Consider the following 23,686-nt stretch of genomic DNA (forward strand, 5'->3'; position numbering starts at 1 on the left):
CATTGTCATTTACAATGCCAATAGCTCAAACTCTCGTAAATGTAGGCGCATTGCAAATGTATTCGAGTAATTTGGTACGGTATAATTCCCCTCAGAGGTGAAGCTCTGGATCCGGAACTAATGCAGTACGCCGGAGCAGGTGTTATAAATGGCCTCACTGGCATCGTCCGAAGTCACTTCCTGCACCAATCGAGTCCAGTGCCCTCTACTGGTGACCTTGTTGCTTTGACGTTTCCAGACCCAGTCAGATGCCTGGTGTCGCTCTACAGGTGAGGAATCTCCATGTAAATGTGTCCATCAGAAATGAACATTAACTAAAACACGATATTAATCCAGATTCACCCCTTGATATGCATGCAACTATAAACTATCGATCCAGTTGAAAACATCAATGATGTAAACCAAAACAAGTTACAACTGGTAACAAACAAACCCTTTGGAGAAAATCTCTTTAATCCTCAAAGAACTGTGTTGGTGCTCAAGAAGCACTTGTATTAAATTCAAGAGTGGCTTCATTCTACACAAATTGGGAAGCTCCTGTTTATCTGTTTACTGCTGGGCAAACATCAGAAACTAAAATCTGCTCTAACTTAGAACTAGAAACAAGCTCTTAGGCCACTGTCCATCAGTAGATTAAAGAAATTGATGAAGTGACTAGACGCAATTTGTACTAGGGTTGTATCGTACAACTATCAAGTCCAGTAGGACAGATCAAGAGAATTTAGAGTTTGGTCACTGGGGAGGCACAAGAGTTTAGTAACCGTAGTTTTCTTCTGGAAACGCAAACATTATGACAATCCAACACTAGATGGCACAGTTTCCAGTTTCCTGGGCTACAAGTGATAACTAAATGATGAGTGATTGATAAAGAAGTGTTACCACAATAAGAGTAGTAGTGATAGCCACGATAGCTAATGGGTTCGAATAGGAAGAGCATAGAGACTTTTCAGTCTCTGTAACCAGGGAAAGAACGCAATGGTAGTGGGATGAGGTGGGTGTGGCTGTTGAGGTGAGCTTGGGGTTAGACCTCAAATACATCAAAGGAGTTCTGTGGGCCTGTGGTTGCTAGCAAGGGCTGGGTACCATGTAGGTATCTTTGAACTGCATGTTTTGCTGACCCATCTGTAGGTGCTTGGAACCGTTTCTAGTGGGGTGGAATGATTTAAGGGCTAGCATGTTTGCATACTCCTTAAAGGTTTTAATGTGTATGAAGTCACTGAGTGAGGAGCAGACTTGTAGATTTTCAAAAATATTGAAACATGAATTTGGTGGGTGTTTCCTGAAAAATGTAGGGTTAGGTAATAATCAATTTCAGAAATGTAGGTATTGAGGCGGTTTTACAATTCATTCCAAGCAACTATTATTTAATTGCTGTATGGGCTACAGGTAGGATTTACATCATAGTGAACTGGGGAAGTATAGGTTAATTTACTTTCATTCTTTCAATTAGTAAATCTATTATCTGTAGCCAACATTAGCATGTCACTAAACCTACTTATGGACCAACATAATGTTCTTCAAACTTACTACTTGCATATTTTTTTTTCCATTTTTCATTTCTCATTTCTAAAGCACAACAATTACCTAAAAAAGTGTGTCAAACTAAAATGCATAAAGGTAAACAGAGTGAAAAGCTGTGTCTTCAGGCCTTTCTGAAATGGTAAGAGATCCTTAATGGAACTGAAGTATATAGTGCCCCAGGCCAATTCTGTCCACATATGAAGCATGCGAGTCTCAAATGTCCCCTCCAGCCCAAAAAAACGGCTTATGCTAAATTGTCCATACTGCCTTGAGCGTCTACAGAGGCAGTAGGCCTCATGCCCTTCTGTAACCTTAAATGTATCTCTCCTGTAAAGGCCACCAACTTCAGATCACGTCCTTCTGATAGAAAAGTCAGAGCCGCTGTCCTCTACCTGCGAGCACATCTTACTGTACATCAAAGTCAGGAAGAGATTAACAGAAAACATCTGTCATTTAGAAGAACAAGATTGGCTAAGAGTAGAGGTGGTGTTGTGTAGTTTTTACAAAATTATATAGGACCTGCGTGTTTAGACAAATTAAGGGATTGGTGTCCAGACTGATTCCAGACACCCCCTAAGGATATGTTAGCCTTTAGACCAGCTAGCCTTACCTTACCAAGGAGCAAATAGTTTCTGGCAACTATCGAATATGACAACACTTGATCCTGCAGGTATCGATGAAACAGTACAGTATTTTTCTTTCAGTCACTCGTGCTCACTTCTTAGAGAATTTTACACAGAATAAACAAGGGGGACGTTTTCAATAACCATTAATTGAACCCGCGTCATTCTAGTATAAAATAAGAGTGCTGGAACAACCATTAGACAAACAAATATACACGATTACGCGCACCAACAGAGTAAATAAAAGGAATAATTCTACCATGGTGCTAAAACGGTGAATATATGCAGGCATTTAGATACATGGAGGTAATCAAGCGTACTCCTAAAATGCAACCCTATCTAAGTGTACCTAAGTGTATGTGGGTGTAAAGCCAAGAATCCCCTAGGAAAGAGCCACCCCATTACCTGGTGGGAGAGAACGAAGGACCCCCGTCTTGATCTTGAGTCGGACACCCTGAAAGGCATGCTGTTGTTTCTGCGTACAGGGACTTCAGAGTCTTGTGTCAACATGCAAGCTTCTCCTCTGGTTGCCAAGTGAAGATGTTCTTTTATACCCGAAAGGTCTCCTCAGGGGTTCTACCTAGATGTGTAATGGTACTGTAGGCCTGTCGTCCAAAGAGGATGATAGCGGAGACTTTTGTAAAGAGTTATTATACAGAAGATGGTAATCCTGCAGGCATGGGATTAAGATAGGATACCAAGAATCCTCACGCATAATAAATGATGCTAGTGTTCGAAGAAAACCACACAACATTTATTTGGCACGTAACTAGGTAGAAGGTCAGCACCAGAGGCGTTATGTAGAGCAAGGTAGGACAAATGTAAAAGGTTGTGCAACTACCTAGGCCTATATTGGGGTACATTGGGGCTCATAACAGTGGGGGCTAACCCCAACTTCTCAACCAATGTTTTGCTAGCTTTTGAAATCAAGACGGCAACATGGCTCAAAATTAACTATAACCTTTTGATAAACTTTATATCTTTCGGTATGTTCTGTTTTCTTAACTTCCAAGAAGTGACCCAAATTGTTTTTGATAAAATGTCCAGCTTTTGTTATGTTCTGTGGTCAAACACCTGCTAATGTTTTGATTCTGTGGTCACCAGTTCCTCATTAAAACTGTATAAAAGGACTGTCCACTGACCAGCTCATTGATCACCTCATACAGTGCATTCCACAATGAGGTGCCTCCAGATAGCAGATCGATTTAGTATTAGATAAGATTATAGTGCCTCCTTGCAATTTGATTTTCAATGTCTCCCTCGCTCTCACTATTTGAATTGCTGTGATTTAATAATTGTTAGATTGGTTGTTTTTATTCTTGATTAACGATGTGTCTGACACTTATTACTTGCTTGTTTCAGAAGCAGGGATAGAGTCAAGAGTGGCACTTTATTCAGAGTGTATCTTGTTATTTCAGATAACACGTTCAGTGTCAGTAACTATGTGGAAAAAAAAACATCCTCTAACATTACGAGGCTTGCACACAAGATTGTTTCGTAGGCGACCCGCCTGAGTGAAAAAATATCTTCCTCCTGAAAGACTGCTAGAACTTAGAAGTATTATCTGTTTGTGTTCCAAGAATGTAGAAGGCATATCAGATGGTAACAACAATTTGGAAGATACACAGGTCCTCTCTGATGAATAGTTTTGTGCACAAAGCATAAGTCAAGATTTGTTTATTCAAATACAGTACATCATTAGTAAAATTAGGTTTAAAGTTAAAAATGTTTACTGACAAAAAAAAACAACGTTTCTTATTTTAACCAATTTGGTTTTCAAAGCTTACTTTTTCGCTCTTACATACTCCTTTGCCCAGTTATTGGTCAACACTGGAACAACTTCAGCAGACATGTCTTCTTTATTTAATGACCACAAATCTTTGGCTTCCAATGGTCGTTTATATCCCAAAATCATTAATCTGTGACAAAAGTTAAAGACCAAATCAAAATATGAAGCACAGAAAGTTAAAGCAATGAAATAGTGTTTTTAATTTTATTTAAATAAACAATACATGAGCAAAAGGATCGTGCAACAATGCAATAAGTTGCATTCCTTCCTTCACTATAGAGACTGAATCAAGAACATGGCCAGCATAACAGGACATGTCAATACTCTTGATCCATGTTCTCTTGCTTCAAATCCAGATGGAAATGCCTTTAGATAGAAACAATATTGAATCTTTAAATAAATAAAAAATACAATGGGGATCTTGAGTAATGAAAAATAACTGAAAAGCAAGTTTTGGAGGCTGACTTAGTAGAAGGCGCACACGTACTTAAGTGATGCACCTCCCACTAATCCAGCCTACTCTTATGGTAATGTTAGTGGCCCTTGATGACCATAGAAAGCTCTCAAAGTGGTAGCTGAGGAGAGCAACCTTCAGGCTCATCTTGTAAGCAGCTTATTTTACCAAGTGTAATCATATAGTGTAGGGTAAACGAAAAAAAACACACAGTGTTTATATAAAAGTACTTCTATTTATTAAACAACACTCACTAACACACTGGTATATCTCCCACCCATTGATAACGCAATACACAAAAATACTTCAAATGCAATAAGGTAAGGAGCATAAAATACAGTGGTCGCCAGGGGGAGACCAAAACATATATTAAGAAAGTGGAATGTGAACTGCAAGGAAGGACGTGACTTGGACCAGAAGAGGCAGAGGAGCCAGGTACACAAGGAACCACCCAAGGTAAGCAAGTGCAAGAAAAAACCACGGCCTTCGCAAAATTGAAGACATGCTCATGGAATATAAACGGGATCTGTGGTCAACGGAAGGAAGCTAAAATCCAAGGATTTTCAACTGAAACTCAAATAATATTACTCCAGGAAACTTGGTCAATAGACCCATTTATGTTGAAACATCACACGGGATACTTTAAACCTGCTGTTAAACATCACAAATTTGGACGCCCTTGTGGAGGGTTAGCAATATTTGTATCAAACGACCTAGATGCAAAACATGAGTTAATCCATAAGAATAACTCAAACCTACTCGCATTAAAAATTCGCTACAAAGCTTGTAAAAGTATGCCTTACAAAACCTTGACTCTCGTAAATGTATACTTACCACCAAAACGGACCTCAAAGAAAGAGCTGATTACTGCCCTAAATGATCTTTTATTGGAGCAAATTTTGGAAGACCCTCTGGCAGATTATATTGTAACAGGGGACTTCAATACAAACTTGCTAATGCCTATGGTACGGAGCGACTTTGTTCAATCGCAAAACCATCAATCGGCAATCCCTGACCCAATAACGGGACCTAAAACAGATATTCGTCAAAATAATATAGGGATAAACTTGGTGAAGGATATGGAAGCGCTGGCTTTAGAATATTGAATGGTAGATTTCGAAGGGACTCTCCACCGGCTTGCTCATTTCATTCTAAAAATGGTACTTCACGAATTGACTATACGCTGACGTCTTTATCTACCTTTAATAAGGTGACATCTTATACCCTGAATAAAGTTATGGACAGTGATCATAGCCAGCAAATTATTGTGATAAATATATTGTGCCCAAAATATGAGACCTTCCAGACAACCCCTGGTGAGATCTGTACCATTAATTACAAGAAACGTATATGGAAACCCGAAAATACGGATGAGATCACCGGATGGGCAAAAAAACTAGTGATAGAATCCATGGATGAAGAAACCAGCATAGACCTCATGGAACGATGGGAAAATTTCACCCACAAAGTAGTCACTGATAATGTTAAAACAACAGGAACACAAAGAAGGAAAGGTGTGACCAGCAATAAAAGAGAAGGCAGAGAAAATTACATCTTTCTTCCATATGCTGTAAGGAAACTCAGATGTACACGAAATCGGCTGAGAAGACAACTAATGAAGTCGCCATATAACAATGAATTAGATGCTTTACTGAGAAACAAACTCCAGATTAAATAAATTGATTTGGAATGAAAAAAGCAAAGCCAGACAAGATCTGTGGACAAAAATATTCCATGCAAGTACATTGGCAAATTCAAGGGAGTTCTGGAGACTAATTAACGGCCTAGCTCGACCAAATAAACACGGAATTGGAACCAGTCTATCCGAAGAAGAATGGGTGACGTTTCTTAAAGCACATCTAAATCCAAACCAACCGTCTTTGATACAACGCACGGTCGACCCAAGTGCCACAAAAGTTGACAAAGAAGGGGATAGTGAGATCCTAATAACTAACAGTCAAGTGGCAAGCCTGATAAAAAAGCAAAAAGACGGCGCCCCCGGACCAAATGGCATTCCTTTTGCACTTTTCAAAGAAGCGCCTGACTTCTGGTCAAGCTATCCAACAGATGTTTTTAATGAAGTGGTCCAGAGGGAACAAATCCCGAAATCATGGAAAGGATCACTTATAACTCCTATATTTAAGAAAGGAAACTGGCAACAACCAGAAAATAATCGCTTAATTACCTTACAGGACAGGGATTACCCCCAAATCAAACAGGTTTCGTCAAAGGCCTCGGTACGACCACAAATCTTTTAACAGTAACAATATTAATTGAAAAAGCAATTCTAGCTAAACAACCCTTATATTTGTGTTTCATAGATTTTAAATCTGCCTTCAATTGTGTTGACAGAACTTTTATGGGTCAAACTAACTAAACCAGGTATATCAGAAAACCTACTAAAGATGATTAAACTTTTGCACTCCGAAACCTGGGTTAGAGTTAGGACGGGTAACGGCTCAACATTGACCAAATAATTCCAACATCGAGTGGCCTTAAACAGGGATGTGTGTTGGCTCCCTTACTCTTCAATTTATTTTTAGCTGACCTTACCACGGAATTAAACACAATTAATGCCCACCCCCCAAGGTTAGCTCAAAGTCAGATATCAAATCTATTATATGCGGACGATGTCATACTTTTAAGTTGTACAAAGGTGGGGATGCAACGAATGATTGATTGCAAAAAACACAGTTGATGGACAGAATGTAGAACAATGTCATACATTCACCCCAGTACAAGGATCTGGGCCCAAATCCATCGTTTTTTTGCACTCCACACCACCCTGGGTTAGACACTGGCTATATGCAAATTAGCTCTGACCCTGTGCCTCATGGGAACAGTCCAGTCCGAACTACCAAGCCATGTCTTTCCCAGACCGGAATCAAGCATCCAAGGACCGGTTTCTGGCTATCAGCCTTCATCAGCCTGGATAGCTTGACGGATTGATGGCATCTGTAAATACTCTGAGGCAAATGGTATGCACATAAACGAAGCCAAAACCAAATGAAAAACACACGCACATAAATGGATCCTGCAAGGAAAAAACTTAAGCAGTAAATAAACTAACTGATTATCTCTCCTTGATAAAGGACAAAGAATTTTTTGTTAAACGAAAGCACGCATGGCCAATTGTGAATGGTAAAAAAAAAAAAAAAAAAAAAAAAGAAGATTCAAACCTACCTGGAAACTTCATGGTAAAAAAAAAAAACAAGCACGTTTTTATGAATGCTCGGTTTGGCCACTTTCCAGGCTTATGCCACTCGGCACCATGGAAAAGATCAGTCGAAAACTGCTTATGTAGACTATGTAAATCAGGTCAAGAAGCCATCTTACACCTATTGTGTCTTTGTCCTGACTTGGAAGCGGAAAGAAAAAGTACACTTAAGAAAATGTTTAATGAACGTGGTATAAGGACTTGTAGGCAGGCACTAGTGGCAAGTTTAAATGCAGACGATTTACCAATGAACTCCGCTTTTGTTAAATTTCTATTTATGGTCCCAAAAAAGTTGGAAGCCTGTGCTTGATTAATTTACGAGTTGTGTGAATATGAACCTATTGAATTAACCAAAAACCCAATTTTAATTGATTGATTTTTATATCAGATTGATGAAAATTATTCGAACATATGGACAGTTTTTAGCATTTTATAACTGTAAATGTTTTTACCGGCATTTTGAAAGATTTTAATTAATCAAACAAATAAAATTAGATTAAAAAAATCACCCAAGGTAAGTACCCAGGAACCCCACGGTGGCTGTGTGCGGAGTAGGAACAAAGCAGCGTGCCCAATGGCAGCCACGGTTGCAGTTTGCAGAAGGACCCTTCTTAGAGGACCTTAAAGAATTCCCCTGGCGGTTGAAGGTTGAAGAGACACCCCATCAGTGGATGCCCCTGGAACCAGGTTACCTACACCAGGGTAGCCAGGTGCCTAGGGCTGAAGAGACGTCAGAAACTCCATCGACTACAATGGAAGACTTTGAGAAAAGTGCCAGGAGAAGCAGTCCGATGGAATCCATGGGTGGATTCTGGAAGTGAAGAACCTGCCAGCAGAAGGGACAGAGTCTATGCCACTCAGCAGTGACCAGGAGGCACGGAAGAGCAATGTCAACCAATTTCAGGCAGTTCAGAAGTGTTGACAGTGAACTTGTTGCTGCAGCTGTGAGGACCAGGCGACTCTGAGGAAGACCAAGAGCCATGCACGAGCTGTCCCATATCAGTGACTAGGTGGTCGGTGTCTGGCAGGAACACCATAAAGCCTTGATAGCCGCAACTGGCATGGAGAACAAAGGGCCAATGTTGGGACCAGCAAGGTCCAAGGTACTCAACAGCAGGAGTCCGAGCAGAACCCAAGCAAGCAGGAGCGGCCACTGAAGCAGGAGAAGACCCTCCGGAGGCCCCACAAGCCGAAATCATACGAGTCGTAAGAGGACCTCGCGCAGCGTACCAAGAAGGACCCGCAGAGGATGCAGTGGGGTCGCTGAACTTGGAAGGAAGAGATGCTGGAGATTCTTGTAGCCTGAAGATCTCTGGAGTGCAAAGGCAACAAGTCTTGGGAACGGCAAGTCAACACAGTGTGCAGGGGTTTGGTCCCAGGGGTTCAGATGAGGGATACTGGCCTCAAGATTGCAGAGAAGATAGGTCAGGCATCAAGGAGTTGCAGAACTACCACCTGTGTTGCCGAACTTCAGGAAGTACATAGAACGGCAGGAGCAGCAGACTGGTCAGCTTTGTTGCGGTCCTGCTGATGGAGGGAAGTGACTCCTTTACTCCAAGGGAGATTATTTTGTGTCCTTGATGCCCACAGGTCTGTCAAATAACATGGAGGAAGCAGAGACAGACGATGAAGACTAGTTGCAGAACAGCTGGCCTAGTCACGAGGTACAGTCTCGGTTCCAGGCAGAGTCAATGGAAGAACAACTGTCCAGAAAGGTCAGGAGTAACGTGATTTCAGTCTCGAGTCTTGTCCCACGATTGATCTGAGGACCCACCTACAGATAAGTCTTCAAGTAAACTAAGGGAAGGGATGGAACAACTCAGAGGTTCCTCCCAGAGGAGGGGCTGGACAAAGGAGAGAATACTCCCATGTCCTTTGTCCAGTTTCACGCCAGAGTAGGAGCCATGGGCTCCCTGTACTGGCTCAAACTAGAGTATGCAACGAGAGCCCCAAACGTGCCCTTCAAAGTAGTCTGGTGGTGCTGGTAAGTGCCCAAGCCCAATACACAACATCCTGTCTGGGAGGTGGTTACATCTCCTTGCGACATGAATCCTATTGCTCTACCTTCCACTGCTCAAGCTTGGCTCAGCAGCAGTAGGGCAGAATCAGGTCTGTGGTCAGCAACAGCACTGGCTTGCTCTCAGACCCTGAAAGGCTGTTACCGGAAGTACAAAGGGGTACCCCAAGGGACTTACAAGGGTACACCAGTAGCCAATTATGGATGTTCAAAGGTACTTACCATGGTCAATTTAACAAGAAAGCACAGTGACTGGGTTCCTGGTTAGTAGGATCTCAGTCACACTAAGATAAAAACTTGCTGACACCATGCAACAAGTAGGGGGTAACCATGAAAGCGGATCCTACTTTCCTACACCGAGAAATTAATTTCCCATTCAAGAGAGACATGGTGGCGAAATAGTGAGGAATCCACTTCATCGTTCTATCTTCATCTCTATGTAGGATGAAAGAAGGATATAATGTATAAAGTTAAAAGATGACAAAATCTAAAGAAGGTGGGATTTACTTTTTTCTGATACTATTCACGCTGATGATGAGAACTACCTTCCTGAGACGAAAGAGGAGTGTGGAAAATGACATTTACCTCCATGACTTGGAAGTGGAGAGTCCACTGCCCATAAGTCGAATAGTCAAGAGAATGACAATGAACCTTCTCTGAAAAATGTCATAATTGTCATGCGAGGTGGAGACTGAAAATGTTAGTCTATTCATATTTCCTACCTTTTCGGCCTGGGATCCCTCTAGAACCATCCTCACTGTTGTAAAATTACGGCATTAAAATGAAATTTCTTCCTAAAAGGCTAGACGCCTTTCAGGAGGGAGAAAGAATGTCGAGATGTTGTTCAGTTCAAATTAATTGGATTTTGGACGACGAAAAAAGAACTCTAGCTTGAACAGTGTGTTGGAAACTAGCAGAACAACTGATTGATGTGCCTTATTACAATTGCTCTAAATCTTCAAAGGTTTACTATTAAATGACTTGAATTGAAGATTTGCAGATACCAAAGAGAATGTTGCGACAACCCTCAACTTTATGCTGAATGGAAGACTTCTTAACAGAATGTTTGCTCCTTTCTTCCAATGACCAATTACAAACCTTTCCGATAACTAATGGGAGTGTGGAAGAAAATATCCCGTAGATGGGATGCTCAAATACAATATTCAATGTGCACTTCCATCAACATTTGATAAAGGTCACCATTTGACAACATGACACAACCTTGTGCTCTTGAATACAAAGGATGTGTCACCTTGTCAGCATCCTGGATGACATCCAACCATGGATGGCTCATTTTCCCCTTCCTCCCATTTTTAGCGTGTAAACCTAACATTATTAAGACTATTAAATCCCTTATTTTCATCTTAGTCAAACACCTACAAATATTTCCACAAATGGCCATTACCAGCTGAGACTCAGAGGCTAAACCTTTTTCTATTAGATCACCACCTCAACCATGTTGTTCAATGCTTGGTCTTTTTCTGTACCGACCAAGGGAATGCTATTCTTACAAGGAACTCTAAAATACAATACCCTCCCTTGAAAGCAGATCTACATGCTGTTGAACAACTCCTCTCAGGAAGCAGATTTGGCTACACTAACACCCATACACAGAATATTTGAAATGGTTTCCTACTGAGTGAGGATGTGTCTGGAAGATAAAACTATTTATGGTGGACACTCTGTCTAACCAAAGACTCCTTACCTTATGAATATCCCCAGGCGCCAGACTGGATACGGAAATTGTTCTTAGTAATTACCTTACGAATCAATAGGGAGCATAACGTGGCTTGGCACTGGCTCTGTCATGTATGTGATGCTGGGCTGAGACATAACCAGCACCACCATGTGCTGGTGTAAGTTTCTTTCTGATCTCTGTTCGTGTCACCGGATGCAGAGTCATTAGAAAGCAGATTGTACCAGTGTGCTGAACTCTAAATTGGACACTTATTAACATGTACTAGATAGGTCCATTTTACTGAACGGGGAGGTAGGTGGATTGGGGAGGAATCTGTAGTAAGAATATCGACCAGAAAGAGCGTTACCGAAGGTAAGCAGCTTGCTTCTGTTCCTCACCTTGTGGATAGATACCCAAGCACTACCTCCCTAGCTGGCGGGTCGTTGGAATGGCTCAGACAAGGAAATCCTACAGGACAGATTGGACAAGATGCCCCTCACCCCACACCTGGCTATGCAGGTACTAGTGTTCAGTAAATATGTGAAGTGACGCCACATAGTGCCTAGTAGATGTCCACGACTTGCACTCCATACAACAGCAGTGGTAAAGGCCTTTGCTCTTGTGTAATGAGTGATCTGACCTTTTGGAGGGTGTTTTTGGGCCAGCCCATAAAAGATCTTAATGCATCTTCTGAACAGTTTTACCCTTCTTCCTCCAAAAGAAATCCACAAATAGCTGATCATCTACCCAATGTTCCTTGGTGAGATTGATAAAGCTCAAGGCTTTCCTGGGATCAATTCTTACTTCTTTAGATGGATGCAGTGGATCACGAAAGTGTGACAACCTCTAGTAGGAACGCCACTTTAGTTCGGAGTACCAGCTTATTGGGAAGAATGTAGTATACGTCAGCTGGGTAGACTATACTTGTACCTCCTTCACAGAACAAGCAGATAAGATTGTTATGATGAAGATGTCAATAGCTTTAGGAGGTGTATAGAACAGCTGGGGCACACGAGATTACCGAGAACCAAATTAATGTATCATAAAAAGTTTTGGCAGGAAGATATAAATCAACCAGGAAAAGCATCACAACAGTTCATTTTAATAATGCTGGCTGATCAGGTTGGAGTAAAAAGACAGACTTAACTATCACCACACAAGGGGTTGAGGGTCAACCACACAAAGTATGCAGCTAAATGTTGCAAAAGAGACACCATTTAACAAACTCCCAGAATCCTGCATAAACAGTTTGGTAGAAGGAAGCCTGACTGCCAGGAGAACACCATTTTCTTTCTGAGGATGACTGAGAGCCATCAACTGTTGCAGCTTACTCTTCACACGTGGCGGTGTAGCCTGTCCAGGTTCGGGTGAAGGACCCTGGACTGTTGTTGCAACATGAGGTCCTCCCAAATTGATAGCAAGATCAGAGGCCGAATGTTCATGTTCAGTTGTTCAGAGTACCACATTCTCTTCGCCCAGTCTAGGGCCACTAAGATATCTTCGGTCCAGTCCTTCCTGACCCTCTTGAGAACTCAAGGAAGTAGCAGGAAAGCGTACAGGAGTCCAGAGCTCCAATTAAGCAAAAAGCGTCTCTAAGCGATTCATGCTTTGGGAACACCAACACGCAATAGGTTAAACACTCCGCTTTCTCTACTGTGACTGAAAGTTTGACGCAGAGTTCTCCCCATTCTTAGAAGAGGTCCTGTGCCATCTCACAATGTAGCCACTATTTGGCATCCATTAGGCAACGTTGGCTGAGTTGGTCCCCACTGAAGTTAAAAAAAAACCTGCCAAGTACCGTGTGACCATGGAGATGCCCCATTGAGATGCCATGACCATTCAGACACTACCAGAGACGGAAGGCCCCTGGCACAGAGCACTGTCCCACTGTCCCAGGTTTGTTGCAGCGCCTTATTGCAATTTTGCAGTCTGTAAGGACCTGCACCCTTTCCCTCTTGATTGTTGGGAGGAAAGTTTTTGGTGCAAATCGCATCGACTGCAACTCCAGAAAGTTGATGGGAAAGCAAGCGTCCGCCAGAGAGCAGAGTACTCTGAATGCCACTGCTCCCAGTTGACCTCCCTAGCGCAGCGATGATGCATCAATCACAACCGTTAAGTTCTAAGTGAAGTCGGCAGAGGTGTCTGCCACCGGTCCAGCTGTACTCTAGCAGCCACCAATGCCGGTCTTTCGCAGTCTCCTCAGAAACGTGGACAGAATCTGAAAGAGCCCCTCAGTGCAGAGCTCAGAGACTTCAGATCCTACTGAACAGTCCGCATGAGTCACCTGGCATGGTCCAATAACAGGATGCAAAAGGCCATAAATCAGGGGAATTGCTCTCAGAGGCCCAGTTCAAAAGGTCAAAACATCAAGATCAAGGCCAGAGAATCCTGGACTCACTGAGGGGGGAGGAAAGGCTCAGAACAGCACTGATTCCAGGACGGCTCAATGAAGGGGTCCTGCTTGGAAGGAGTCAGTTTTAACTATAGCACATTGATGGATAAGCCCATTGGCACCGGCCATCATCTGCAACTGTTTTGGGGGGGGGGGGGGGGGGGGAGTACGCTCTCAGCAGCCAGTTGGCAAGCTATGGGAATATTGGCATTACCAACGTCCTCAGATATGCAGCGACCACCACAAGCACCTACCTTTGGGAACACATGAGGTGCACTGGTAAGTCAAAAAGGGAGATCTGAGAACTGAACATGCTCACTGCTTACCTAAAGAACAAGTTACTTACCTTCGGTAACAATATATCTGTAAGAGATCTAGATTTATAGAATCCTTACCTTTTGAATTACCCCCAGGCATCAAACTGGATCTGGGGAATTTTTCGTCAGCAGTACACCTGCACGTCGAAAGGTGGCGTCGTTTGGCTCTGCGTTTGTCATTGGTGTCGTGGTCGCTGGGATGACGTCACAGCAGCTGCTTAGACACCGCCCTTGCGTGCAAGACACCCACCACTGGTGCACAAAACTAGGGCCCTAAAAGGAAGTCCTTAATCGTATAAGTCAGTTCGCAGAATGGCGAGGATGGGTGAGGTGGTAAGGAATCTATAACTAATCTAGGTCTCCTACAGATATATCGTTACCAAAGGTAAGTAACTTGTTCATCTGAAAGAGACAATTAGTTATAGATTCCTTACCTTTTGAATAGATAACCCAGCAATACCAAAGCCAGAGGTGGGTCTGCGAACCAAGTTCACACCAGAAAGTCCTGGAGAACAAAACTGCCAAAGAAGCAGTCTCTCCGGACTTGGCTGTCCACCCAGTAGTGTTTTGTGAACGAGTGCAGTGATGCCCACGTAGCTGCCTGACAGATGTCATTGAGGGAGACTCCCCGTCCCAAAGCAGTGGTAGCTGCCGTCGCCCTAGCAGAATGGGCGTGCAGTCCCACTGGAGTCTCCTCCTTTGCCAAAGAATAGCAACATTTTATGCACAAAACAGCCCACCTAGAGATGTTCCATTAGTGCACAGCCCAACCTTTTTAGGCACCCACGTAGCCAACAAAGAGCTGGTCATCCACTCGGAATGGCTTGGTGCGATCCAAATAAAATGAAAGAGCACGTTTTGGATCCAGACAGTGAAGCCTCTCTTTCTCCTTAGAAGGATGCACAGACAGAAAAAAGTTGGGCAAAGTGATGGCTTGACCATAGTGGAAAGAAGTAACCACCTTGATAAGAAAGGAATGTATGGTTCTTAGGACGACCTTGTCCGCATGAACAGCCAGAGAAGGAAGTTTTGAAGAAAGAGCTTGGAGCTCACTCAACCTGCGAGCAGAGGGAATGGCAACCAGAAAGGCAGTCTTTAAAGTAAGAATTCTGAGAGGACCGTTATCAAGAGGCTCAAAAGGAAAGCACATAAGGTAAGTAAGAACCAAGTTCAAGTCCCACTGAGGCATTATAAAGGGAAGAGGTGGAAAAAGAGGAGTAATGCCCTTAAGGAAGCGATTTACAACAGGGGAAAGAGAAGGCTTATCAGGAAGCCTGATCAGAAATGGCAGAGGGGTAGCCCTTTACAGAGCCCAGAGCAGAGCCCCACTGGGCCAAAGGCAGGGGAACCAAGAGAACCTCAGAAAGAGTCAAAAGGGGGATCCACAGCCTTTGCTGTGCACCATGCCACAAATGTGTTCCATCTGCAGCCATATGCTGTCTTAGCGGAGGGACGCCTGGCTGCCAAGATATCACAGACTGTGGGAGGAAGGTCGAAGGCTGTCAACTGTCGCTGCTCAATCTTCACGCAAAGAGGTGGAGACTGGACAGGTTCAGGTGGAGGACCGTCCCCGCTGCTGCGACAGAAGATCTTCCCGAAGAGGCAGTAAGACAGATCGATAGCCATGTGTAACAGCTCGGGATACCAGACTCTTCGTGCCCAATCTGGAGCCACAAGGATGGCTTGGGTCCGGTCGCGCTTGACCTTCAACACTCTGGGCAGAAGTGGTATAGGTGGAAAGGCGCATAGAAGACTGCAACTCCACTTGCAACAAAAAGCGTTGCCAAGCGAGTGCCGCCTTGGAAATCCCAACATGTAGAATTGCTGACATTGTGTGTTCTCTTTGTAGGCGAATAGATCTAACCAAGGCTCTCCCCCCCTGCTGGAAGAGACCTTGCACAACCTCTGAGTAAAGACGCCATTCGTGATCCATCATGCATAGGCTGTCCGGAATTCGGTTAAAACCGACTCTTACCGATATTACCCTACCAACTGCAAATCAGCTGACCCGGTTTAAACAGAGTATCGCTGAATTTTTCACATTTGATTCACCACTTGGCCATATGCACCTTTTGGCCACTTGAGGGAGCCAAAGCAGTACAAACTCAGTATCCGAGCTAGGCATCTGTAATTAGATTAGACATTTCACCCTCCTCCTGCTGTTCATGTCCTTCAAACACATTTTACTTTCAGCGCAGTGCTATTGAAACGGGCGCTGGGCTTTGTATTCGGCAATGAAACTGTGTCCCCGCTGTAGTGTATCTGCTGGGGCTTAAGTTAAAACCCGAGCGCCAGAGTCTTTTAATCTCAGCGCAGTGACTCGCCGCTAGTGTCTGTGCCCTGAGGAGGCACTGGCTACATACACCACAGGGGGTGCGTGTTACACCCCTGTTAAGACACTTAACAAGGCATTGTTGTTCTTTCACAGGAGATTCAATACTAACACCTCATCTGATTTTATTGCGGAGGGGGTCACAAGCCTGCTGAAAACATGTGCAAGAAGCGTGTCATCAGTGTTAGTATTGACAATTGCTATCGTTGCAGTTTCTTGTTTGTATTTGCAGCGTTCCCACCGCTTTTAGTATAGAGCCCACAGCACTCATGGCACTATGGCAAAGCTTTTTTTTATGGCAAAGGTTTTTTAAAATATAACTTTTTAGAAGAAGCGGCGTCCACTTCAGGGACACCGCCCGTTCTTTAACCATTTTTTTGCTAATCTTGCATGCTGAGCGCAGAGCACTACACAGCCCTGCAACTCTGTGTTCGGAGGCTGTGCAAATGAAGGGTTAAGTTTCTTTATTTAGCATCAAGTCTGATGTGATTGTGGCAGATAGTGTAATGAAAGTGTTGCGCTGCCACTCACCACACACTTTGACCGGGTCCAGGTGCTGCAGCTCTGGGTTCGGAGGCTGTGCAAATAAGGTGGAAAGTTTCTTTTGATAGCACTAAGTTTAATGTGATTATTACGGCCACACCCGAGTACTTCACAGGTCTTTAAAAAGACCATTTACTAAACAAGACTTTAATAAAGGAGTGGGCGCCGGGAGACAGTCACTGGAGAAAGAGACGGCACCTAGACAGGTATGCAGAGGTACGTGTCATGACCTGGATGTCATTTCTTTTTCTCTTATTTTACCATTACACGATAATGGATTCAAGACTTGGAGAGGCACAAGATATGTGCGAGAGCACTAAAGAGAAAGAGCAAATTGCAGCCTCCAATAAAGAAAAATTTTTTTTTTTTAAAGAGTGAGATTGGGCAGGAGAGCATCTGCACTGTCTATCAGTCTTGTGAGCGAAATAAAAGAGGAGAGGAAAACAGCACGTCAACTTTAAATAAATGAGATTGAAGCATGAGCACAAATATCCACTCCATCTGACAGTTTCAGTCAGCACCTTTATAACAGCCAGTTTTCCTCCAGTCAATGAAACGTGTGTGCACACTGAAACATGTGTGCAGATCACATTTATAATTGTTTCACCACAAAATAATCTGACTGGTTAAAAGTTGGAAATTACAGCTATAATGAATTTTCGGTATTCACAACAGCTTGCAAACACATGCATGAATTCTGGCAGCAATGACAAAGGCGATGGTGGTGCAAGCTGCAGTGGCCTCCTGGTCAGTGCCCTGGCACTTAATACTTTACAAATTAGGCACTGCTAGTCATACGATCAAACACATTGCTCCGATGTTCGCAGATACGTTGTTTAATCTTACGTGTGGTCATGCCAACATAACGAAGCTGGCAGGGACAAGTAATCAGGTAGACGACATTCATTGTATTACAATTAGTGTGTTCTCTCTGTGTCCAAACCTTTCCTGCTTCAAGCGACAGTGTTTTGGTTGCTTCAGTTAGGTGGCAAACACTGCAGTCTGAGCACGGGTAGTGCCCGATGACTCTCGGCATACCCCATGCAGCGGTAATAGTGGGTGTGACATGAGGTGGCTTTTCCTTGGGGCGAGTGTGCACCAAGGCATCTCTAAGGCTCCGTCCTTTTTTGAAAGAGAAGAGGGGTTTCTCCCAGTCATTTTTACACGATGTCAATATATTCCAATGTTTATTGATTGATTTTTTCATCAGATTGGAGAGACTGTTATACGTGGTTACACATGTGAGGGGTATTGAATCAGAGTTGTTGATCTTTTCTTCTAACAGTGCTTCTCTTGGTTGATTTCTTGCTCTCTTAAATCCCTTAGTTAGGATAGGCGCTGGATAGCCTCTGTCTTTCAGTTTTTCCGTGAGACTCAAGGACTGTTCTTTGAAGTCAGAGAGAGAACTACAGTTTCTCCTCAGTCTAAGGTATTGCCCATAAGGAAGATTCTCTTTCAGAGGGCGAGGATGGAAACTGCTAAACTCCAGAAGGTTGTTTCTAGCTGTGGGCTTATGGTAAGTCTTGGTTGAAAGTCCAGTTCCATTGACAGAGATTACAACATCAAGGAAGACAATCTCTGATCTGCTTTTGGTGTTGGTGAACCTCAAGTTGTGGTCTAGAGTGTTAATCCATATCAGAAACAATTCAAGGTCAGTATCATTGCCTGACCAAAGGAGCAAAATGTCGTCTATATAGCGCTTCCATAAGAGCATTGATGACGAGAAGGCTGAAGTAGGTGGCAGGATGTGTTTGGCTTCGAAATCAGCTACATACAGCCCCGCCACACTAGGAGCGAAAATACTGCCCATGGATGTCCCCGAGCACTGGAGGAATAGCCTGTCTTTAAAAGAAAAGAAGTTTTCTTTTAGGGCGATGGTCGCACAATCGATAATGAAAGCCTTGGGTGTCTGATAATCCCATTCGATCGAGTCTAAAGATTCTGCCAGGACTCTGATGGTATCGTCCTGTGGGATACTTGTGTAGAGGCTTTCTACATCAAGGGTTATTAACGTGACTGAGTTTTCTGGAAAGGTCACATCCGATAGTAGTCGTAAGAGACTCTTGGTGTCTTTGAGGTAGGTAGGGGTGGATTGTACTAAGGGTTTTAGGAAATAGTCACAAAATTGTGACAAGGGCTCCAAGAGAGATCCGATACCTGAGACGATGGGACGTCCAGGGTGTGGCAACCTGTTTTTATGCATTTTCGGTAAAGTATAGAAGTATGGTATGGTACTGTTGGTGTTCTTCAAAAAAGCTGCTTCGTTTTTAGACAGGTGTCCTTGTTCCTCAGCCTGTTGGACAAGGGTCGTGATTTTTCTGGTGAGTTCTACAGTAGGGTCTGTTGTCAGTGGGGTATAGTTACGGATATCCCCAAGCAGTTGATTACAGGTCCTCTCGTAGTCAGTAGTGTCTTGAATGACAATACCTCCACCTTTGTCCGCCGGCTCAGTGGTTATTGTGGAGTCATTTTGCAGTTGCTGTAATGCTTGATATTCCGCGGTGCTGAAGTTGCCAAATACTTTGGGGTTTTGGCAGGATTCAAGGTCTTTAAATACTGCCTGCTCAAAGGCTACAATTGCCGCTGGTACGGTGTGTGGGGGAGGGGTGAAAGTTGAACTTGGTCTCAGTCCAGTATCACCTTTCCTCGTTGCCTCATTGGGGTCATCCTTCCCTTCAAAGAATGCTTTTAATTTCCATTTTCGAAAAAAGCCAGCAAGTTCGCAATGTAGCTTGAACTTGTCAGGTCTCGCTTTAGGAACAAATCCTAAGCCTTTCTTGAGTACCTGAGTTTCAATAGGTGTTAATACTCTAGCCGATAAATTAGTCACAAGACTCACATCCCGCTCGTTCCTGGCTGTTGGTTGCTGCGAGTGTGGTTCGCTATCGAGTCGTCCTCCTCCCAGGATACTCGGTTGTTGCCTCTCCTTCTCCCTCTGCCCCTCCTGCCACTCTCTAAAAAAGGCTGTCTGTACTGATTTTGGAAATTTGTTGGGGGCATGAAGCCTGGATTCCAGCCCATGAAGGGATATTGTGGCTGTTGGAAAGCATAGGGGGGGAGGGCCCATCATAATTTGTGGTGGTTACCATTGTTGGTGTTGGCGCTGAGGGCGTGAGCATACCGCGCTGTGAAGATCGTTGAAATCCCTCATTAACAAGCTAAGTGTTTACTCGTGTTCATGACATTTCAAACCATGCCTCTTTCCCTTACAGGATGTGCCAGGTTCGCTCTAACCCCCCTCCTGAGACCCATGGTGCAAGTAGCGCCCTGTTTTAAAGTGAGATATTAGCTAGAGATACCACCTTGATGGGTCACAGACCTTTTGGTCCATTGATCCCTTCATAAGGAGTACACTTATCGTGTTTTTAACCCTTTCCACATTTATTCTTTTAATAGATACCTTTAGCACTTCACCTCCCAGAGTTATTCGATATCATCCCCTCAGGGCTAGTTGGATGGTGTTAAAAATTAGAGTTTACTTTGGGAAAAACCACTTTTGCCACATCTCATGGAGCACTGTGTTCAAACAGTAAGGCTGAAATTAATAAGATGTATGTTTGTCTTCTGTTTGTCTATGTCTTTCACGTTACAGGTGCTGATACACTCCACAAATGGGAGTATTTTTGAATGAGCAACCCGCTCTTCTTTTAAGCACTTTTTCACCTTTTTTAATTTTCACTTTCACGTCCCCAGGTCAGGGTGGACGATTCGAGAGTCCATACCGCCGGGGTTTAGTCCTGACGAATGCCTTGGTAAATTTAAACCACCCATATGGCAGAAACATGTTGACTGATATAACTAATATAAGTATTTCTGAATTTTACCAATCCTAATACCTTGGCAGCAAAATTCAGACACATAATACTCTGTGTTCTGTGCCTTAGGGATCACTTATTAAAATTTACTTTTTGATACCTTTTTTAGGCACTTTTATCATTAATTATTACCTCACAGCACGCCCTTCTCACACAACCAGCTCCGCAGTCTTTCTGGCGTCGTAGCACACCAAAGAGGCACTCGGCCTCTTTGGTGGGGCCCGATGATGAAGCATGACACTGACTAGGTCGGTGTGTGAGGGCTTTCTTTCCCACCCAAAGTGGGTGTGTGAACTTTATATGACTCCGTTTTTGTGGTTTTCAGAAATTGATCTGACCTCTCTGTTTTTGTTTATTTGAAAAATTGAATAAGCAATCATAAAAGCAAAGTGTTCCATAAACACCGGCAAAACACCGTTTCGGTTGTTTTTTATGGTGCGAAAATGAGTAAACACTGAAAAGCACTGTTTTTTTGAGGTATGGAAATCACTGGAAAACACTGAAAAAACACCACCAGAATTTACCAAAAATAGAAACTGAAAACAGGAAAGCCTAATTGTGAGAAGTTGGCCTGATATATGATGCTCACTAGTTCTAGTGATCACCTTGTATCAGTCCAAACAACCCTTATGGTGATTGGTTGTAAGTCAACCTTATAGACCAGCTATCCTAATGGTAGCATGGACAAAGCAGTCTTAGGCTAAACTCTTTTGGCATGTGAAGCCAGCTGTTTTACCACAATATAACCCCTTGAATACCAGATGAAAGTACACCACACCGGTTGTTATGAAAATAAACAGTATATTTATTCATAACAAAACACCTCTGAACTCTTTATGAGGTCAGAAGGCTAAGCACATGACAATCTCTTAGAAAAAATACGATAAGTTGCACAAAATTACAATGGTGCCCTAGGGGCACGACAAACCATATACTAAGTAAGTGGAATGTGAAAGTCGATAGGAAGAATGGAGCTGTCCAGAGGCTGGAGGTTCGCTAGGACTACGCTATCTTCACCTTAGGTAAGTAATAGGAGGCCCACGGGACGCCTGTGCAGAGTGTGAACTCACACGCGAGATGCGTAACAACGTCTATGGACAGTACAGTTCAAGTTAAAGGTGAGTACGGACAATCCTTACTAGGTAGGACTAAAACGACTGTGGAACTCGACACTAGGACAGTTAAACTACCCTTGAGCACCGAAATGCTCTCGTTACCTCACCCACGGGCTGCAGGTGCATAGGTGTCAAAATGTGTCGGGTTCTCACGTTGAAGTCTATGGAGCCTGGAAGAAAAGATGCTGCAGGCGACCAGGAGGAAGATGTCCGGTGTGATCCAAGGGTGGATCGGTGAAGAAGAGGACCTGAAAGCAGAGGGGACAATGTTCAAAGTCACTAGCCAGTGACTGAAGTGGAACCAGGAAGGAACCAGATGTCGTCGTCGCGATCAGGTGAAGAGTGGACGCTTGTCTCTGTAGCCACGTGGACCAGGAGGTGTCTTCAACGACCAGGATGGAGGCACGAGCTGTCCCACGCAGGCTCTCGCTGTCGGCGGTGTTGGATCCGGGATCGGCGTCAACAGGCCTTGGCAAAGGCAACCCACGCGGTGAGTTGAAACGGCGTCTGGAGTGGACCAGGAGGGTATGGGGTGCTCCTCTTTTGGAAGGGAGCAAGGGCCAGTCTGGAGCAACCAGACCAGTAGTGAAGATTTCAAAGGTTCGTCGTCTAGGAGGGCACTAGCCAGCCGGCAAGTGACCAGACAACGCGTCAAGCAGCAAACAAGCAGAAGGGCCCCACGCAGATCTCGTGAATGCTGGAGGGCTGGTCTTCGGTGCAGGAGCTGCTCGGGGCTGGGGCTTCTCAGTCCCCAAAGCACTTGGTCGAGTTTACCTCGGGAGTCGTGTTGAAAGCGAAGTGCAGGTTCTTTCAAGATGGCCGGTCCCACGTGTCTCGTCGCACCCACGGATCTCAGCTGAGCTGCAGATGTAGGTTGAGGTCGGAGAGGTCTGGGAATCCGGGTCTCGTCGCGCTCTGAAGTCTGGATCCTCGAGGGAAGACGACAAAGGGAAGCCGCTGGACGCTTGATGGTGCCTGCTTGTGCAGGGTGGACACTCCTTGCCCACAAGGGAGATTCTTCAGTCTTCTGTGGAGCAGAACGTCGAAGTCCAGAGTTTCTTCTTGTAGAATTTGTTCAGGATAATCTAATTTGGAATGGGACCAGCTCCTACCTTTATTCTCCTAAAGGGGGCTGCACTACTGACTAGGTCCCTCCCCTGGGTGGGACCAGGAAGGGGGGTGGCTACACCCCCTATCCTTTGTCCAGTTTTCGCGCCAGAGCTGGGGCAGGGATGCCCCAGCAACTGGTTTGAACCGGTGTATGCACAGGACACCTTGTGTTCCCCGGGCATGTCTCATTCCTTTCAGGCCTGTCCTACCCAATACACAAAATCCTGTCTGGGATGGTGCTAGCACCTCCCAAGGCAGGAAACCCTTTGTCCAAGCCTCCCTCGCTGGAAGGACTCCCAGCAGCAGGAGGTCAGACTTGTGTCTGTGGTGGCAGCATCCATTTTGTGATGCCAAGGCTCGAGTTAACTTTAACCGGGGTTCACAGTTACATACATGTTGTGTCCCTCTAGAAGGGTGGAATGCTACCCCCGTCGCCAGAATTGGCGAGGGGGTAGTATTCCAATTCGTATGACACCTTACTCGACATGTTTTGATAATGTTATACCAGAGTTCGCATTCAACCGCGAGGTCGATAATGCACTTAAGAGTATATGGTATAGCGTTATCATGGAACAACTATTAGGACTTGGTTCCGCAAGCTGCAGACGGGCTCAGCTCATGCTAGAGCACCATCTCACATAATTCCAAGCACTCTGCCTTCAGGATTGTTAAGGCCTGCCATAGGAGTGACTGATAGGAGTATATGTGTCCATTTTGGGGTTAGATATAGGTATACTATATCTACAGCAAAGGGTGATTACAC

At 44.1% G+C, this 23,686-nt stretch overlaps 1 protein-coding gene across 2 annotated transcripts in view; it reads right to left on the bottom strand.

Moving 5' to 3' along the window:
- The window catches only part of LOC144784432 (multidrug resistance-associated protein 1-like), a 1,651,426-nt gene that overhangs the window by 1,244,065 nt on the left and 383,675 nt on the right, over window positions 1-23,686 (bottom strand). For both annotated transcript variants that reach the window (XM_078663183.1, XM_078663184.1), the window contains exon 7: window positions 3,932-4,063. In XM_078663183.1, coding sequence (XP_078519309.1) covers window positions 3,932-4,063 — 132 coding nt within the window. The remainder of the gene's footprint in view (window positions 1-3,931; window positions 4,064-23,686) is intronic.

Source organism: Lissotriton helveticus, chromosome 10, assembly GCF_964261635.1.
Source record: "Lissotriton helveticus chromosome 10, aLisHel1.1, whole genome shotgun sequence".
Classification (NCBI taxonomy): domain Eukaryota; kingdom Metazoa; phylum Chordata; class Amphibia; order Caudata; family Salamandridae; genus Lissotriton; species Lissotriton helveticus.